The following is an 18,075-nucleotide window of genomic DNA, read 5'->3' as shown; positions in this document are numbered from 1 at the left end:
TAAAATATTCAGTCTAATTGCCAGTGTTTATTTTAAAATACCCTTTTAAAGGTTCCAAGGAGTGTTGTTGGATGCCAAAAGAAAGGATAGTTTAGTTTAAAAGGGTGAAAAATAGAGTAGGGTAGGAGGTCTCTGAAGCAGAGTTACTGAACATAGGAAGAGCATGAAGTTTTTGCAAGTGCTGTTCCATCATTTTCTTATTATTGAATATTTTAATCACATTGAAAACTTTTGACTTTGCATAATTTCTATTGAAAATTGGTTTCTTCTATAGATGTCAGTGCCCTTAAAAATTACTAGGACTGGTTAAACAATACACAGTATAAAGAAGGCTGGCAAGGTTTTGGCCATGGGCATAAAAATAATCCTGCAATAGAAACTCTTTGGGACTTTGACTAATAGTCGTTGAGGTCTGGAGGGGTCCTTCCCAACCTCCCAGTCTGTTCCTCTGTACTGCTGATGGTTTCAGTTAAGTGTTATAAAGTAGAACTGTGTGGAGGTGATGAAGAGAGTTTAGCTTGTAACTGGTAAAGTGTCCTTAACATTTACTCTGTGTAAGGGAATCATTGATACTGAATATTCTGCTGACAGTGTGAGAGCATGTAGGCTGGCTGTGCAGTAGAAGGTACAAAAAAAATGCTTACGGACTTCCTAAGTGATGTATCCTTCTCCCTACCTGCAGTCATCCCTCGTGTTACATTGTTTTTATAGCAGTGCATTGAAACATGCCTAAGAAACACCAATTAAGTATTCCAAGCCCCTCCTCCCCGCAAAAAACCACAAACAAAACCAACCAGACAAAAAAATCAACCCACAAATGTCGACTCTTTGTCTTCTAAGGAGGAAATGAAAATTAGGGATCACAGCAGAGGTTAACACATAGATTTCTGCATTATCACATTTTTGATAGGCACTTTGTAAGAGAGGGGTAGAATTCATGAATCCTTCCCCCTTACTGTGAAAGGAGAAAGTTGTAGAGTGATTTGACCTTGGTTTGTCTCAGCTTCAACCTTTCTGTGCACATTTCAAACCAATTTATTTGTCACACCCTGTGGTGGTAAGCTTTTTTTAAAATTTTCCTTAATGTGAACTGTAACTTTGATGCTGTTTTTCACCCTGCAATCATAGGCAGAAGCCTGGAGGACACTGAGCTCTCTTAAAATGCCTTCCATGCCCCTGCAGTCCTGCAGTGCAGTGCATCCATGGGGAGTTGAAAATTGAGCAAATGTGTGGCAGTCAAATGGTCCTCTCTGCAGTCACTTTCTGCTGGGTTTTAACCAGTAAGGTCAGGATGTCCAGTCCTGGGAGTAACAACTGTGGCAACCTCCATAGCAACTGGGAAACACTGGCAGCAAAAGGCTTCCTGTGTCCAACAGGCAAAAGGGTGAGGTTTCTGCAGTCAGACTAAATCCAAATGGACCAGATGCAGTGTTACCACTAGCTGGTAAGTCTGAAATACTGCTGTGCCAAAGTACTCGGAGTTATCCAGAAAAAACAGCACAATTGCCTTTGTCAATGCACTGTTTTGTGTAGAAACAGGGGTCCCTACTCTCAGCTGAATGGTGTTAAAATGTGCTTTAATGCAGAAGTGATAGTTTCCTTTCTTTGCAAAGTATTACTGATTCCATCTTGTTTTGGTTTATAACAGGAGTTTGTGCAGTCATGAAATAAGTGGATGTATTGTGCTGTTTTGCTGACTTAAAGATGGATTTTGCAGCAGTTAATCCACTCTTCTTGCTGGGTTTGCTGTGCTAGTTTTCTGAAATAACATAGAAATCTGGCAGTCTCCATAAAAAGGACTTGCAGATCATATTTCTTAGACAAGAGACAAAATATCATCTAAACATGAGTGCTTAAACTGCATTTTGTAAAATAAATTAAGCACTTAAATTTTATATGTTCTTGAATTTCCATGCAAATTTTATCCTAAGTGTGTCTAAGCAATGTTTTAAAAGAAAATATGAATGGAAGGTAGTCTACTACATCTTTTGAAATTACCAGAGATAGCATCACATCATTGATCTTACTGTGACAGCCTCTGAATAGTTATCACTTGTCACATCTGAGCATCTCATTCTTTCTCGTTGCAAGCCATAATCCTACTGTTAATAAAACGTGACAGGACAGCTGAAAGATCAAAATATTTCCTCTTAATACATCACTATAAATAACTGGAAAATGTAATCTAACATCAAGTTCAAAACCTGTCATGTTTACTCAGCTTGTCAACTTCAGCTGTAATTTCTGTCTCAGCTTGTAAAACAGGGAAGGGTTTGGCTGGGTCTGCGTACAGGAAAGCTTTAAAGGAAGAGTGTAGGTATTGGAAAAGGGAGCTGGGTGTTACAGAGGGAAACAAATGTTGGAGGGAGGTAAAAGTTATTATTTTCCTGGGGATTTGCACAGTATTTGTAGTTTCCTTGGGTGTTTCTGCCCTTTTTCCAGGTTAGGATTTGGGTGAGTGAAGATAACTGAAGTCAGTGATGTGGGTTCATCTGGCCAAATGCCAGTCTGAATATTTTGAATTCAGTGTTTTTAAACAAAAATAAGCAATTAATCAAAATTACTGGGTTCTTGAGGTACACTGGACAGCACTTGCTTGTTAGAAATGTCAGCACATTGTCTCTTTTCATCCAACAGGTCACAACCGAGTCCTGCAGGTAGCAGCTTTTCCAAGAATGGCTCATTTGGAAGGGTCCCTGCCCAGGGCTCAGAGATATTGCAGTGTGAGGCCAGCTCCGGACAAGTTCTCATGTTCCAGTGCCATATCTACAGTTAATCCCTGCTGCAGGAGCTCTTTTGTCGTGTACCCTGCCTGGATTGCTGAGCCCCTCACCCCCCAGAGGTAAAATCAAGTTCCTGTTTAAGTCTACGATTTATTTTTTTCCATGGTATCTATTAGGATAAACCAGGCTGGTGTGTCAGACTAATAAATTAGCAGCTTAAGCATCATTTGAGCTTTCCCATCCCTGGGAAAAACTGCACTGGCAGTTTTTTAGATGTATTAACTAAAGTCATTTGCTACCTTGGAGATTATGAAGAGCAAAGCCTGAGTAAGCCTCTTCTCAAAGAAACATTCCTTTAATATTATTGGGATAAATAAACACATCTTGCATTAACAGCTGTCTTCCATGAAATGTTTCTAAATGCTTTGTGATTTTTTTTTTTTCCCCAGTTTTGAACTAGAACCTGTTATCAACCACAGCTTTGTTGTTTACTTCTCTGTTTTGCTGTTCCCGGAATGCTCCAGTGTAAACCATCAGCTCCAGCACTCTGGAGTGCACCTACTGGAGATGGATCCTTTCCCCTGATCTGAAGGGTTGCATTGTCTTGCCGTGTAAACAGCAAGGGGGCTGGTGCAGGTAATGCTGGCCTAGGATTCCAGCATGCCCCTGGCTCACTTCCTGTAAACCCCAAAAGCAAAGGAATCTGAGTAAAAGCAGGCACTGACGTGTTTTTCGCAAAATCAAGGAATTATCCCAGCACAAGCAAGTTTTCTGTTTCTTCCCACGCGATTTGGCCTGTGGGAGTGCTACAAAATGAGGTGGAGTGTTCCATTTCTTAAATCTTACAAGATTATTTTCTTCAAGACCTACAGAATCTATTTCTTTCAGGGCTGACCCATTTTCTTTTCTTCGAGGTGCCAATGGATTAGCCACTGCCTCCCCTCCCCAGGCCCAGCATGGAAGAGACTGGGGGGATCAGGGGGCCTAGACAGCAACGTGCCTGTGCTGGTGAGAGGGGAACAAGATGGATTTTATTACCGTGGTACAGTAAAAGAGGAGATGGAGGTGAGTGATGGTTGCTGTGTGGTAGCTGAGAGGATGTGTAACAGGGAGCAGTCCTCACATACTACCTGGTTCAGTGTAGCAGTTTTTGGTTCAGCTGATGAGATTAGAGATCACCAGGCCAGCAGGTGCCTGAGCAGCCCTGTGCTTGTGCTGGCGCTGGGCACTGAGCCAGGCTCAGCCAGCCCGAGTGCTGCTGCCAGCAGCGTAGGGGCTGCTGTTTTGTGTAGACACAGACCCATCAACAGCACAGGAAAAAGGGTTTGTGTTTTATGTACACATGTCCAGCTTGAGTCAGCCACAGACCAATGGCTCTGGGTCTTTCCAGAAAGGTTAGTGAAAGCTTTAATTCATTGGTTTGTTAGCACTTCAAACTTAACACAAAAAAGAGCCTATTCTTTCTCAAGAACAGGGAAGTACCTCGTCTCATTGTTGATAGAAAGCCTCTTGACAGATAAAAATTCCCAACAATCCCCCCAAGAAGCAGAGCTGGTGTTGTATGTAATGGGGAAGGACTTGGACATGACTGAACAACAGGTCTGAATGTCTCCAGTGTCCCTTGTTCCTTGGCAAACACAGCAGGGTTTGTGAATACACTTGCCTATAGCTTTTTCTCTTGGGAAAGAAAATACAGGTCCTAGTGGGGGTGAATCTGAACATATGCTTCACTCATCCTGCTTTCTGGTGAGCCTCACGGAGCATTTTCTGTCTGTCTCAATGCTGAACTAACACCACACACTTTAGCTGCTGTTCAGGCTTGTTTTGGCCTAGTCATATAAGCACAGGATGGTCTCCTAGTGAAAGTTGCATTACCTGGCACATTATGGACTGTTTTTCAGTGGAATTGTTATTTTGTTCCTGGTAACAGAGTGAAAGAGACATGTTTCTGGTAGAGTTTGCCAAACCACTTGTGTCACATGGAAGGCATCCAGTGTGTGTGCAAAAAACAGCTAAGGATGACATCCTGGAATATGTGAATGGGATGAAGCACTCCTTACTCCCTGGAGACAGAGTGCTGGCACCCTGGGAGCCAGATAGGGCCAGGTACGGCCCAGGAACCGTCCTCACAGGCATTGAGACAAGGGATCCTTTACGAGGTGAGAAAAGTGGTGCCATCTTCCTCCTCTTGTTCCTCTGGAACACAAGTGAGGCTGTCAGGATAAACTCTAGTCACAGTGCTGCTGCCAGAGAAATAGCAGTGCACAGACTACAGCTTAGTGTTCCAAGCTTGCAGGAGCTGATGGGACTGCTGATGGATATCTGTGTGTAACCTCACCAGTCTGACCCTAAGGAAGTTGTGGCCCATAAAAATGTCATCATCTGTGTCCGTGGGTGTAGCTGGGACAAGGCTGTGTCTGCCATGTGCAGGACTGTGGCCTTTTCATGACAGATACAAGTGAGACAACTATCAGGAAGCATTCATCTGAGCTTAAGTGTTCACATTTGTACCAAATGGTACATCTGGGGGTGATTTTATCACCCAGACGTAGGAGATTTCAACAGCTCATTCATTTTTCCCATGTCTGACAGTCAAGCTCCACTGACTTACCAAAATACTATTCTCAGAGCAGTACTGCTAACTTTGGCAGCAACAACAAAAATTACTCTGTCATCGTTTTCTTGTTCATCTGATGACAAATTGGGAGGAAAGATGCTGCCAGGCCTGTTGTTTTAATGATGCTGCCCACTCCTCCTCTGTGACATTGTGGTGAGGGGTTAGAGAGGGGCAAGAGTTGATCCTGCCCTTTGACAGGAGTAGAGAAAGTACATAAAGCTGCAAAGGCTGATCTGTCTGTATGCACTGCCCAGGCAGGCCACCTGCTTAAGGCGGCTTACTTTTTCTCTTCACAGCCTCAGAAGATGAAGAAATTATGGTCCATTTCTGGAATGACAAGAAAGTGAAACTCCCCCGTGGTGTGGCTCTGTGGATCCCTCCTAGCCTGTGGGAGAGGATTGTGGAGATGATCCACATGCCCTTCACCAGCAGGGTGAAGCTCAGACCAAGTCAGGACACCAACTCTTGTGTTTTTCCCTGCAGTCCTAAGCCAGCCCTGATTCCTGTTTGTGCTCTACGTAGCCTTGCCAAGCACTGCTTGCTCTGCTCTCCCTGCTGGCCAGATTTCCACCACCACTGTGATGGTGGTATCTGTTTATCAGCCTGTGTAAGGTGCATCTGCTGCTGCCATCCCTGTGCTGGTGCCTGGTGGCCTCTTCCCTCCAGGTCTCTGGTCTTTCCGGAAAAATCTGAAGAGGCAGAGTCCAGCAGTGAGCTCTCTCCAGGTCTTCTAGAACTGAAAGGCACAAAGCAAGGAGAAGCTGCAGCTGTGGCAACATCTTCCCCCTCTTCTGGCTCAGAGTGGGACCTGAAGCCATCCCCCATGAAGAGTACTGTGGGGGACAGTGCTGTTAACACAGGCTCCAGCTGTCTCGAAAAGCCCAGGCTAAAGGATTCTGCAAGACCTGAGGGGAAATACTGGAAAAGAAGCCACCACAAGTCCCATTCCAGTAATTCAGGTACCTTTTAACAACCCCACAGGAAGCAGCTGTCAGAGGTGGTCTGGGCAGGGCAGTCACTCTGCCTGCAGGTTATTGGTATTAGTACTGTAAATTTGCATATCAGACTCTGATACAATTCCTCTCCCTCCCCAATGTTTCTGCTGCCTCAGCTGGCTCTTCCTTTGGCAACTCGTCCCATGGAAAACTACCAGAACAATTAATTTCATTTGGAAGTACAGATATTCCTCTCTGTTTCCTGTCATTTCCCTATGCCTTTTATGATGCTAACATCTTCATTAATCTGCATAGCTCGTCCATGCAGAATAATCAGAAAGAATTCCTTTCAGGCTTAAAGTGCATTTTTCTCTCTTCTGAAATGAATGTTTCTCCATTTCAGTTCTGGTTTCACTCTTAGATTCAATTTTACTCCTTCCTAGGACCTGGAAGTTGTAGCAGCCCATGTACAAAGGGCCAGCTGGAATCCAAAGCCATCTCCACTGGGAACATATCCAGTGTGGCCCCAGCTAATCAGTGTGCAATATTTGAAACCATTGAACAAACTCCCAGAGGGCAACTCACAGTGAAAAAAATCCTAAGAGACCAAGATTTCAAGCCATCATCGAGGGTAAGGTAATTTGTATTAATATTGTAGTTATGTAAGCAGGAGGTTTGTTTGAATAGAAAAAATATTCTTGTTAATGGTCTGGAACCTGGCCAGAAAACCACATTGTTTGTAACTTAACTGCTTCCTAAGGCCATCCACCAGTTTTGTGATAGGTAGGAAAGTTCTCCAGTAATGAAACCAAAGCAAAAATCCCAAGCCCTTAGGAAGGGCTGAAGCTACTTGGTAAAATGGAAACAATTGTCAGTAGCCATGTGAGCATTCAGTAATGGAGATTTCAATTCAGAAAGCTGCCAAATGCCCATTGACATCTACCCAATGTTGAACCCATGGAAAGGTGCTGAGCTCTGCCAATCAAACTGTGATAGTCACAATCTCTGTCTCTCAGAGGTAAAAGCAGATTCTTTAGTAAACGGTCTTTGCTGAGTTTTTTCTCTTACTCCCCCACTAGAAGCCACAAGTTTAAACAGCAGATCCCTACCCTGAAGCTGGGGGATACAGAGTAAGCAAACTGTGTCACAACTAGGAACAACATCACTACCCTGTTCTTTAGGCCTGGTTTCCCTTGTGCTTTAGAAAATCTAGGAAGAAAAAATAATCAGAACATGAGTGCTAAAAAAAGCAAGCACAGAAATGAGGAAGAAAAAAAATTACAGGAAGAAGGGGAAGATGAAAGAGAATGTCAGGATCAACAGAAACAGTGCTCGGCACAAGAGCATCAGGGGTACAGTTAATAAATTTTAGACATGAAATCAAGTATTAGTTCTTCTGTACCTTCATCCTCTTGCTACTGTGAGCTGACTGCAAAGTAAAACTTCAAATGTTCTAAACTTGCATGTTTAGAGATGAATCCATTAATAACATGTCTTGGTGAACAGAGAATATACTGGAATACATCTTGTATTCTCACAATTCTATGCATCCACTTTAGGCAGATGCCTACCAACTTATCAACTGCATGGTTCCTACTTTCTATTTCTAGTCGACTTTATTGTTTAAATAATCATAGTTACATAACTGCACACCTTTGTAATTGATTTCCTAGGAATTTTCAGGCCAGTATGGAGCTCCAGGCAGGCAAGCTCTATGTTAGCAGTGTCAAGGCTGTGCACTGAAGCGACATGAGTTGCCGTTTGGTAAAACTAATAAGAAAACAGAATTGTTTTGTTCCAGCCCCAAAGCAGCAGCATGAATCACAGTAGTGGATGCAATGTGGTAACGCAGGGTATAATGACATAATTTTGTTCCTGTAAAATAGCCCTTGGTGATTTTAAACCCAGAAGATGCATTGCTACTCTGAGATAGCTGAAGCAGTTTTATCATATGATACAGGCTGCATCAGAAGTGGCTTGCAGCAAACAAGTGGAGTTAGAAGACAGGCTTCCCAGAGGTACTCTCTGGGGGGCTGATGTCCTCTCACTGCGGTCAACAAAATCCTCCTGACTTCCAAAGTAGAAAAGTTTTTAATCAAAGCCTAACAGCTTCTGAAAAGCCTTTGTTCTTACTGTCCAATTGTGTGTTTCAGCAGTAGAGTTTGTCTTAGCACAGAAAATAGAGCATTATTAAAGCTCTGTGAGGCAGAGGTACAGCCAGGAAAGCAGCAGTTAACAAAGACACTGATGCTTTTTTTAGACCAGACTTCTGAGGGATTTGTTTTCTGTCCTCCAGGAAGAAGGCTTTGCAGCATCAGAAAAACAAAGATATACAGCATCATCAGATGATAAATGTAAAGTGACTTGTGCTGGAGATGACAAACCTGATGTTATAGACCTTGTCAGAGCTCACTTGCAACAAAGCAGAGAGAGAAATGATCAACCAGGATTCAGTCCATGTACAACTGATCAGGTTCAGGGGCTGAAATTTCAGGTAAACTGCTTCTACTATATCAGTGCTACATATATTAAGCAAATCAAGTTCTGATTTAGGTACTGTCTCAGTACAATATCTTTATGGATGACTATATAATTTTAATAAGTGAGGAACTCTATTTTCACTCACATCAAACTTGACCATCCTCATTCTTTATTCCAAGGTGCTACATTAAATTCCTAACTATTTGGACTTGACTTTACAATTCTGGAGAGATCAGATGAACTAGCATGAGCACTAAAAGCCTGAACAGATGCACATCAAGAGTCCAGTAAACCTCCAATTTGTCCACGGTTCTCTGGAGTGAGCCACAGAAATTCAGCAAAGCAGTTTCTGTTTGTAGAAAGCCAGAGGGAATGGAGAAACAATACAAGCCGACAGCTGAAAGTATTTTTTTTCAGGATTAAAGCAGAAGCAAAACTTGCCAGAGGCTAAAGGACCTGCTACTGTAGATACAAACAACAAAATGATTAGCATTCAAGCCACTGATTTTTATATTCTGATGAAAATGATCTGAAACCTTAATACTATCAGCTACAAAAAGATGACAGATCTATATAGATCATATCACTAATTCTAGATGTGGAATCTGGCCCTTTGGGAAAGTTAAGCATCCAGGGAGTTTTGTTAGTAGGACTGCTCATGTTTAAAGCATATGAACTTGGTCATAAGCTGCAGTGTGCAGTTGCTCAGCAGTAAATAGGATAACTCAGGGTACCTCCACAGCCCACAGAAAAGGGGTTTAGCCTGGTCTGCAAAGCCTGCAAAGAGACAGGACTGGAGTCAATAGTTCATGTGCCTATACTGAACACCTGACACATATTTAGCACGTTTCTGAGTTGAGGTTCTAGGCAGTGAATTTCATTTGCATTTTATTTCTTTCCCAGAATAGTAGAAGTACAGATAGGAGAGTGGCTTGTGAGCCAGCTGCTCTAAAATCAGTCCCAGCCTACAGAAGCTAATGCACATCCATATTCATACCACATGGATCATGCTCTCACTGGTCAACACGGCGACATGGGGGTTCTGTCTGAGGATAACACAAAAGAACCTGTCATCACAGAGGCTTGATCATGTATTTTATTCCACTGATTGTATCTTTAATTGTTTAGAGCAGAAGAATCTGGAATTACACAGTGACATAACTGGATTTAAAAGGCACACAATGTACAAACATTTATAAAAATCAGTGTACAAAGTGGGCTGCATATAATTGCATTAAGTAGAAAACAAATATACAGGCCATGAAAATGGAGTCCCAAAGAGGAAGCTACTATTAAAGTGCTAACAAGAAAAAGATATTTATAGTTCATTACATGCATTAAAAAGAACCTCATATTTTATTCCTGCTACTGCCAGGAAACAACAAATATCACAGAACAAAAGTTAAATCAATACTTTGTCCTGCAATGACATCTACTATGTGGGTTTGTTCCACCATGTCCTCTGACATTGCTGTGACAGAATAGATGCCAGGAGAAACTTCAATGTAGAAGTCTTTGGAAGGTCTTCTGGGCTTTGAGGGGAAAAAAAAAAAAAAAAAAGAAAAGCTACATTACTAGTTAGTCATATTAGATTTTCAAAAAAAAAAAAAATTTGTGTTTAGGTAAAAAAATACATTTCAGCTGTTATACAAATGTACTAAGATTTTTCTAAATATATAGAAGGCAGTGTAAACAAAACTGTAAAATGTTTCTGTCAGTACAAAAATTAGCAAGTGCCATACTCAAAGTATTTCAGCTAATGTTTCAATCAGTGGAAGTAATCACTGTGCTGTAATCTATGTCTCACAAAACTGGAAGTTACCAACCTAGGCAGTTTTGAACATAAACCTGGGAAGCATTCCCTATACCAAGGGTGCTCCCACTAATTTATACTGTGGTACAGATTCCATGTTTCTTATCTTTTGTGGCTTAGAAGTTCCTGAAATTGATTTGCTGAGATGTTAGGCTTTGAAAAATAAAAACAGTTTTCTTCTCCTTGAGGAACAGGAGTCTTCAGAAAGCCTGTGGGAGGGCCAAGTGCAAGAATGCCACAATCTAGTTTCTAACTAATTGTGCAAGTCTCTGTATGCCCATTTGACTGCCTATACATATATTATGATTGTGAATGCACCACTGGTTAATATTCTGTGCCATCAAGGTCTCCACATCTGTCACAATGTTTTTGATTGTCACATTGATGCAAAATGATAAAAGAAATGCTATCAAATACCTCCACTTAAACCCAAAGTAGTCTATACACTTACACATTGTTGGCAAGTGTGAGCGTGGCTGGGTGCTCTGGAACCTTCAGTCCTCTGGAAAGAAAAAGATATTATTTTCTAATGATTCAGCACACAAGGCAAATCCAGCCCAAGTGTGTGGATGCTTTAGGTGCGTGAAATTTTCCCCTCCAAGAAAGGACCGATAGGACACTGACTGGTGCCACAAGAAGTTACTCTGCCTTCCCCCAACCCACCACAAAGCTTGGATCAGTCCAGGCATTTCTAAGTCTATAATGTCAACCTACATACGTGAGTGTGAGTGTCACAGAGATCAGGTGGATAACAATTACCCCACAGCAAGGGAAGGAATAACCTTTCACCAAAACCAAAAGTACCTACTTACCTCTTCTCCTGTGGAATCCATCTTTCTTTCTACTTTCTTGCCATGATATTTGCAGAAGTGTTTGATTTCATGTTCTTTGCACTTGTGGACTGATGTAGAACCATAGTACTTCTGGATATCAACAGAAAATATGATGTGGGAGGCATCAAAGCATACTTGCAGCTACTGCAGATTTGCAATTGAAAAGGGAACTACACAGATACTGATGGTGTGTATTAATTGGCTGGTTTGTTCTCTGTGAGGGTGAAAACAATGCCTGTATCTTCAAAGGACACCTGCCTTCTGGTACAAGACTCTATCAGACAGACCTGATTTTAGATGCCTATTTCCTGACACAATATGTAGGGCAGGGACTCGGACACCTCAGAACTGAATTCATGAAAATGTCAGAAGGAATACTCTGTAAATACCTGCCTGATCAGGCTGGTCAAGAAAAGCCCTCAAGGAAGAAAGCATAATTTATGGGTCCTTAAGAGGACATACATGCAAACCAGGTGCTCTGCAACCCAGTCAGTGAAGACTGGTTCTGCAGGGCATATGCTGCAGCAGTGCTCTAAAAGCAGAACATGTTAATACTGAAAAATGAGTCAGTAAAGAAGCTGAAGTGTCCTCAAGGCTGGAACCATTTGCATAGCAGTTTTGAGAAGCGTATTTAAGCCCACAGCAGCCCTCTTCTGGCTCTACTGCAGACTTACTGGCATCTTCCCCACTGCAAATGAAACTCTTGAGTACAGTTCTGCTGCCATCTGTTGTCACCACAGAGCTCCTCCCAAGGTTGCCTTTTTGATCATAGGGACCAAAAAGTGCCCAAATACCTCTTATTTCACTTATGTTTTTCTTGTCCCTGACTGTCAATACTAAATGTAACAAAAATAAGGCAAAGAGCAATTATTATTTCCAAATCTACTGCTGTGCTTTATTCCTTGAGCTTATGCACAAATCAACAGATCTGGTTGCTTGTATTGCAGTTTCTGCAGAGCTACAAAATACATCAAATGCTCTCACCTGGTGCATAATGCTTCACAGAGCATCTCTTTTACATGGTGGCACAAGGCAAAAAAATGAAATCCAACTTTTGGTGAGAACTGGGTAAATTTGGGTCCCTTAGTAACCCCAAACATCTCATCTTAAATGACAATTTTAATTGTTTGGATTCAAGTGCCTAAATGGTTATGTTCAGCTGTAGATTTTTATTTGCACTTTGTAAACTTTATCTGTGAACTTATGGGTCTGACAATTCTCCTCTTTTATGACTCTTTTTCTCTACAGAAATGACTGAAGCAGTACTGTCTTGGCTGGTGCATAAATGTGGAAGTCAACCACTGCTTGTTCCAACTCTAATACTCTTAACAGGGCACAAGATAGACCCACAGAATAATTTAGTTTGGAAAACACTCTTAGGATCATGGAGTCCAACTGTAAACTTAGCACTGCCAAGTCCCTGATAAGGATGAGTCTCTCTCTACACTTTGTTTCACCTTGTCTAAAACTCTGTTCTGCCCCAGATGTTTTAGGATTAACTGGTTGCTGTGTATGTAGTGCTTTGAAATGATAAAGGAGTTGCTTACGAGCTAATCACTTGGTGTGTTTAAGCACTCTTTTCTCTAATTTAATTGCAGACTAAGGCTCTGTATTAGCCCTGCAGGCAGTGAGCTCCCTGCTGTGTATCATAACAGACCCCAAAGGGCACAAACTGCTATGGAATTCTCAGAGCCTTCAGTGCAGTAGCTGGGCTGCAGGGCTGTGAGAGGCAGCTCCCAGTCTGTCCACCCAGCAGAGCAGTGACACCTGCCAGCCAGAGCCAGCATGAGAACAGTGGAGCTGTGCATCCGTGCCTCTCAATTTCTACTCATTGCAAACAAAGAACTGAGCCCGCACTCCTAATCCAGTAGCAACACCCCAAATCTAGTTTGACCTGGTTTTGTCTGGGATAGAGTTAGTTTTCCTCCTAGTGGTTGGCACAGTGCTGTGTTTTGGATTTAGTACACAGTGTCGATAACAAACTGATGTTTTGGTTGTTGTTGAGTAGTGCTCAGTCAAGGACTTTTCTCATGCTCTGCCAGTGGGGGGGTGCACAAAAAGTTGGGAAGGAGCAGGGCTGTGACAGCTGACCCAAACTATCCAGAAGGAAATTCCATACCATAGAATATCATGTATATAAACCGGGAGAGTTGTCCCAGGGGCTGACTTCCCTTCAGGGACTGGCTGGGCACTGGTCAGTGAGTGGTGAGTAACTGTATTGTGCATCACTTGTTCTTCTGGGTTTTTATTTCTCTCTCCCCCTTTCATTACAATTATTACTGTTGTTATCATTAGTGTTATCATATTTTGCTTTGTTTCAGTTATTAAACTGTTCTTATCTCAACCCACGAGTTTTATTTTCTCCAGATTCTCCTCCCCATCCCACCAGGGGAGGTGGGCAAGGAGGGAGTGATGTATGGCACTTAGTTGCTGGCTGGGGTTAAATCACAACAGCAATACTCGGGGGGAGAGGGTAACTCTAAATTCAAAACAAACACAAAGGACACAAAGCATCTCTTCACTCGAGATTCAAACTCTCCCTTATTTCCACCAGCCAGAAGAGGCTATCAGCCAGCATGAGTGGCTCCTGTTCCCCTCATGACAACAAAGAGTTACTATGTCATAAGGCCATTGCCCAGCAGAGATACTTCGGAGCACTGGAAACATTCCATACCTTGTGACACAATGTAATTTGTGATGTCACTGACATTTCTGTCTCTCTAACTTTACTGCCTTTCCACCAAGAAATGGAGAAACCTTCTGCTAAAATCTGTACCGGGTTACCGGTACTGTCTATAGAAAATGCTGATCGTGGTGTTTATCAGCCAAGGTGGTACCAGCTCAGCTGGTCAGGACAACACCGGTGAAATGTACCCTGCCACATGATGCTGAATGCCCCAAATTTCTTCATCTCGCCCGGCATCACCGGCTCACTGGCTGAACCTTTGCCATACAATGAGCAAACCCGAAGTCTAACTTTTGCAGTAAAAATAGCGCCAAGAGGCCTCCGGCAAGGCACATCGTGAACATTCCCCTTTGGACGGGTCTGGGGGTGACCCCTCACCTCGCATTCCTTTGAGACTCCCCTCATCACCTTCACAAGCGAAGCGAACGCTGCACTGAGGCGTTCCCGGTCTTCGTCCTGCAACGAGAGACATTCCTGGTCACTCAGCGTGCTGCTCCTCGCTTAGAGGGTGGCGGCGGCGTGCGCGGGAGGGCCCGCGGCCCGTGTGGAGATGTATCCGGCTCTATCCATCCCCATCCCGATCCGTATCTCCGCGTGCCCGCGGCCGTGTGCGCGGCACTGACCGGGGCCGCTCCCGCCGCGCGCCGCCGCGAGCGCTCCAGCACGTCGCGCGCCGGCCCCGCCGAGCGCCCCCCGCACGCCATCGCCGTCCCGCCGCCGCACTGCGCATGCGCCGCCCCGCCCCCGCTTGGGGGCGCTCCGCCCTTCCCGCCCCCGCCCTCACCCCGCCCCGGGGCACCGGGGCAGCCCCTGCCGGGAGGCGGCCCCACGGAGGGCTGGGACCGGTCTTTGTTTTTCCCTTACGCCCGCGCCCTGCCCTAGGTAATGCAGGAGAGGCTGGCTTTCCTTGAAAGGGTCAGTGAGGTGCCCGGGTGCTGCCCCCCGGCTGTCCCCGCCGTGCGACAACGGGCAAGAGCCAAGAGAAGCTGGAGGTGCCCGGCCCCGCCGTGCCCCGTGGTCTCTGGCGGAAAGCGGTGCTCCCCGCGTGGTTTTTCTTTTAAACTTTCGCGGTACGAGGTAACAGTGACAGTAGGTGGCGATGGCTGGCCGAGTGACGGGCGTGTGGGTCAGAGGGCAGAGCTGCACACTCGCGGCACCCGGTCCGCAAAGGAAAGCCCGTTCGCCCGGCTCGGGGAGGGAACCCACGCAGAGCCTGGGCCCACTGCGAGCAGGATGTGCCAAACACGGCGGCTCGCTCCCTGGTAGCCGGGTCTGTCCCAGGAGGGCAGTGCCAGGCTGCAGTCACCGCTCGGAGTTACCAGAGCGGCTTGCGGAGTGGCTGTGGCTATGTGTCAGTAGAGCCACTTCGAGCCTTCGCTAACCTCGTGTGCACCGAGGTGACGCTAGGAAGGGCAAAATAAGCACAGAATCTTTCTTTACGTGCAGTATGGCCAAGGTTAACATGGAGGCCCTGATCCTTCAAGTCCTTCATTTTTGTTGAGAGCTTTGTTAGTTGTAATCTCTTTGGCAAACAAGAAAAATAATCCTCTCCTAGTTTACATTTTGTTGTCATCTTCCAGTTGCTTAACCAGAGCAGCAGCCAGCCCCCGTAATAAACATACCCTTCACAGGCTGCTTGTTCATTAAAACATTGAAAGCCCCCATTCAGTGTTCAAACCCAGCTTAACTTTAAGTTTGGTCTCCTGTACTCAAAAGAAAATTTAGGCAAGCTGCTGGAGTGCTTGAGGTCTGGGGAACTGAAAGCAACATAAATGGGGGAGAAAAATAATATTTGATAAAAGCAACGTTAGTGTGTTTGATGTGGTGGAGAAACAGCCAGAGCAGACTGCTTCCTGCTTAATTGGAAGTTGAACATCTTTGTTTGCATCATGCCTTGTTAGCAATGGTCTCCTGGAGAGGTGAGTGGGTTTGCTATGTTGCTGCTCTTGTGAAATATACTTGGAAAGGCCCTCCTATGTCGTTTTCATAACAAGGAGAGAAAACTGTGTTCATTTTTTATTCTTGCCAGGTACTTGTAGCAGTAGCTTGTTGTTCAGGAGGTAAATTATTCCTGTTGTGTTGAAATTTAAACTCCCACCATTTTTTGATGTTTGGTGACACAGTACTCCTTTTGCAGCTGAGTAAATACATCTGTCCCAAGAAGGCTGACAGCTGAAATAGCTTTTGCTTTGAAACACACATTCACATCAGAATCCAGATGAGAGTTACCCTTATTTCCTGTACATTCATTCTTTTGAAATATAATGGAGGTTTGTGAAATGCTGGGCATTTCCACCAGATTCCTTGTTGCGTGGGATGATGGATCAGAATATCTGAAGACAATGTATTTCATTTTTCTGATGAGGTGGCAAAAGCCAAGAATAGTTTATCCTGAGCACTTGATTCTGGGTTCAGAGAAGTATCCCTGTTGTAGGAAAGATCATGAGCATTTACCTAATGCTGAATACCATTTTGCTTCCATTTCAGTCACAGGAAAGAAAGTCAGCAAGTGCTTAAAATTCCCAGAAATGTGAAGTGTTGGAATTTGTATTTCAAGCTACAGAACACACATGTTGCTCTTTATTTTTCTTCTGTACCTAGTATAATTTGGTTAATCTATTGTGAAGTGACTTGTTTTATAAATGCCTACATAATACTTCAAGATCTAGGAGCAGTCTTTGTATTGCTATATTCATGGTCCTGCTAACAGTTAGCACACTGCCTCTTCTGTATTATTTTATATCAAATGTTTTGGGTGGGTTTCTCATCTGCCAAACCATCAGAAGTCGTGGACACGTGTGCCAGGGAGGTGGCCCACACGGTGCTGTTGGTGGCCTGCGCGGCAAATATGCCATGCAGGGACTTTCTTCACCTCTGGTACGCACGATGCCCTGGGGGGCCCTGGCTGGGCCGTGCCAGCGAGCGGGACACCTCAGAGCATTCCGCATTGCTGCCAGGAGGCGCTTCCAGGAGGCTGGATCTGAACCAAGGTACCCGGCATGAAGTTCAGAGGCACGCCGCTGCCTCCCTCGTTCTCCACAGGTGCTGTTTTAGTGGGAGCTACCCCATGGAGCTCGGGAAAGGCCCGGGAGCTCCCTGGTTCGTAGCTCCCTAGTGGGAGCCATCTGCCCCGCGCCTGGCGCAGGAAGCGCGCTTCCCGCACTCCTCCTTCCTTCCGCTCTGCCCCGCAAGCGGCTCCGCGCCCAGAGGAGCCCAGGGCTCGTCGTGTTTTAAATAAAAACCAAGCGGTATCGCCCCTCCGGGGTAGAGCGAGGAGGAAGGCTGTCAGCTGGGGAGCTCAGTCCTCCCTTCCTCCTCCTCCTGTGCCCATCATATCTCCCCGCCGACCGGCCGGCCCTGCCTGGCTGCTCCCCTCCCTCCCGCCTGTCCGGGACTTGGGTTTGGGGCTGGGGGGGGCGGCGCCCACCCGTCCCCGGGGCCGGGGCCGAGCGCTGCCGGCGGGAGCGGTGGCTCGGCAGCCCGGGGCTGCAGCCCGGGGCGGACTGCGCTGCGCTGGGGGAGCAGGTTTCTTTGTTGGCTGCCGGGTGACTGGTTCCCATTAATCTCCCGCACTGGCCGTGGCCGTCTCCACTTCCTGCCTTTGCATACTTCTCTCTCCCTCGATCTCAGTCCCTTCCCACCCCCTTCCCTCCCCCCTTTCTTTCCCTCTTCCCAGCTTCTCCAAAAAACCTACAATCGCCCGGGCTGCGGGACGGGGGCTGCAGGCGGCCGGCGGAGGGAGCGCATCCCTGCGCACCTCGGTAAGGGCCGGGGAGCCGCGCTGCCGGGCGGTGGTCGCCTCTGGGGACCAGGGCAGGGGAGCGGGACTGGGGGGAGAAATTATCGGTCGTGCTCCGAGTGGCCATCCCTGCGCGGCGAGAGCCTCCCGCGAGCGGGGCGGGCCGGGGATGCGCGGCGGCGGCGGGGGCTCGCCGGGCGCTGCGGGTCCCCGGACCGCGGAGCCCCGCGGCAGCGGAGCCGCCGCAG

At 45.5% G+C, this 18,075-nt stretch overlaps 3 protein-coding genes across 7 annotated transcripts in view; 2 read left to right on the top strand and 1 right to left on the bottom strand.

Moving 5' to 3' along the window:
* Window positions 1–39: 39 nt before the first annotated feature.
* Window positions 40–13,746, top strand: C6H11orf16 (chromosome 6 C11orf16 homolog). 3 transcript variants are annotated; one of them, XM_032111155.1, is made up of 8 exons: window positions 40–1,444; window positions 2,638–2,842; window positions 3,638–3,788; window positions 4,654–4,882; window positions 5,637–6,299; window positions 6,719–6,906; window positions 8,572–8,769; window positions 8,936–13,746. In XM_032111155.1, the coding sequence occupies exons 2-8, from the start codon at window positions 2,676–2,678 to the stop codon at window positions 8,945–8,947; spliced, it is 1,608 nt and encodes a 535-aa protein (XP_031967046.1). In that variant the 5' UTR covers window positions 40–1,444; window positions 2,638–2,675; the 3' UTR covers window positions 8,948–13,746. The 3 variants fall into 3 exon arrangements, with proteins under 3 accessions (XP_031967046.1, XP_031967047.1, XP_031967048.1); XM_032111156.1 differs by having other exon boundaries at window positions 40–2,842; window positions 12,651–13,746; XM_032111157.1 differs by lacking the exon at window positions 8,936–13,746 and having other exon boundaries at window positions 40–2,842; window positions 6,719–6,911; window positions 8,572–8,733.
* On the bottom strand, window positions 9,835–14,705 carry AKIP1 (A-kinase interacting protein 1). Its single transcript, XM_032111162.1, has 4 exons — window positions 14,467–14,705; window positions 11,382–11,492; window positions 11,021–11,071; window positions 9,835–10,288 (listed from the first exon to the last, which is right to left on the bottom strand). The coding sequence occupies exons 1-4, from the start codon at window positions 14,491–14,493 to the stop codon at window positions 10,145–10,147; spliced, it is 333 nt and encodes a 110-aa protein (XP_031967053.1). The 5' UTR covers window positions 14,494–14,705; the 3' UTR covers window positions 9,835–10,144.
* Window positions 14,706–17,580: 2,875 nt separating this feature from the next.
* The window catches only part of DENND2B (DENN domain containing 2B), a 154,678-nt gene continuing 154,183 nt past the window's right edge, over window positions 17,581–18,075 (top strand). For 2 of the 3 annotated variants that reach the window (XM_032113413.1, XM_032113415.1), the window contains exon 1: window positions 17,582–17,849. The gene's annotated coding sequence lies outside the window, so the exon portion shown is untranslated. Of the gene's footprint in view, window positions 17,850–18,075 lie in introns of all 3 variants that reach the window. The other variant, XM_032113419.1, reaches the window with a different exon arrangement.

Source organism: Corvus moneduloides, chromosome 6 (assembly GCF_009650955.1).
Source record: "Corvus moneduloides isolate bCorMon1 chromosome 6, bCorMon1.pri, whole genome shotgun sequence".
NCBI classification, from domain to species: Eukaryota; Metazoa; Chordata; class Aves; order Passeriformes; family Corvidae; genus Corvus; species Corvus moneduloides.
The sequence above is the reverse complement of the archived record's forward strand: the minus strand, read 5'-3'. Positions and strand labels throughout refer to the sequence as shown.

What these genes read in the sequence shown, in the direction of transcription:
- C6H11orf16 (XM_032111155.1), top strand. Translation starts at nt 2,676, where the DNA reads ATGGCTCATTTGGAAGGGTCCCTGCCCAGGGCTCAGAGATATTGCAGT. An exon ending in GAGCCCCTCACCCCCCAGAG is followed by an intron (nt 2,843 to 3,637) that starts GTAAAATCAAGT and finishes CTTTTCTTCGAG; the next exon opens with GTGCCAATGGATTAGCCACT. An exon ending in CAGTAAAAGAGGAGATGGAG is followed by an intron (nt 3,789 to 4,653) that starts GTGAGTGATGGT and finishes TCCTGGTAACAG; the next exon opens with AGTGAAAGAGACATGTTTCT.
- AKIP1 (XM_032111162.1), bottom strand. Translation starts at nt 14,493, where the DNA reads ATGAGGGGAGTCTCAAAGGAATGCGAG. An exon ending in TGGATTCCACAGGAGAAGAG is followed by an intron (nt 11,072 to 11,381) that starts GTAAGTAGGTAC and finishes TTTTCTTTCCAG; the next exon opens with AGGACTGAAGGTTCCAGAGC. An exon ending in CTCACACTTGCCAACAATGT is followed by an intron (nt 10,289 to 11,020) that starts GTAAGTGTATAG and finishes TTCCCCTCAAAG; the next exon opens with CCCAGAAGACCTTCCAAAGA.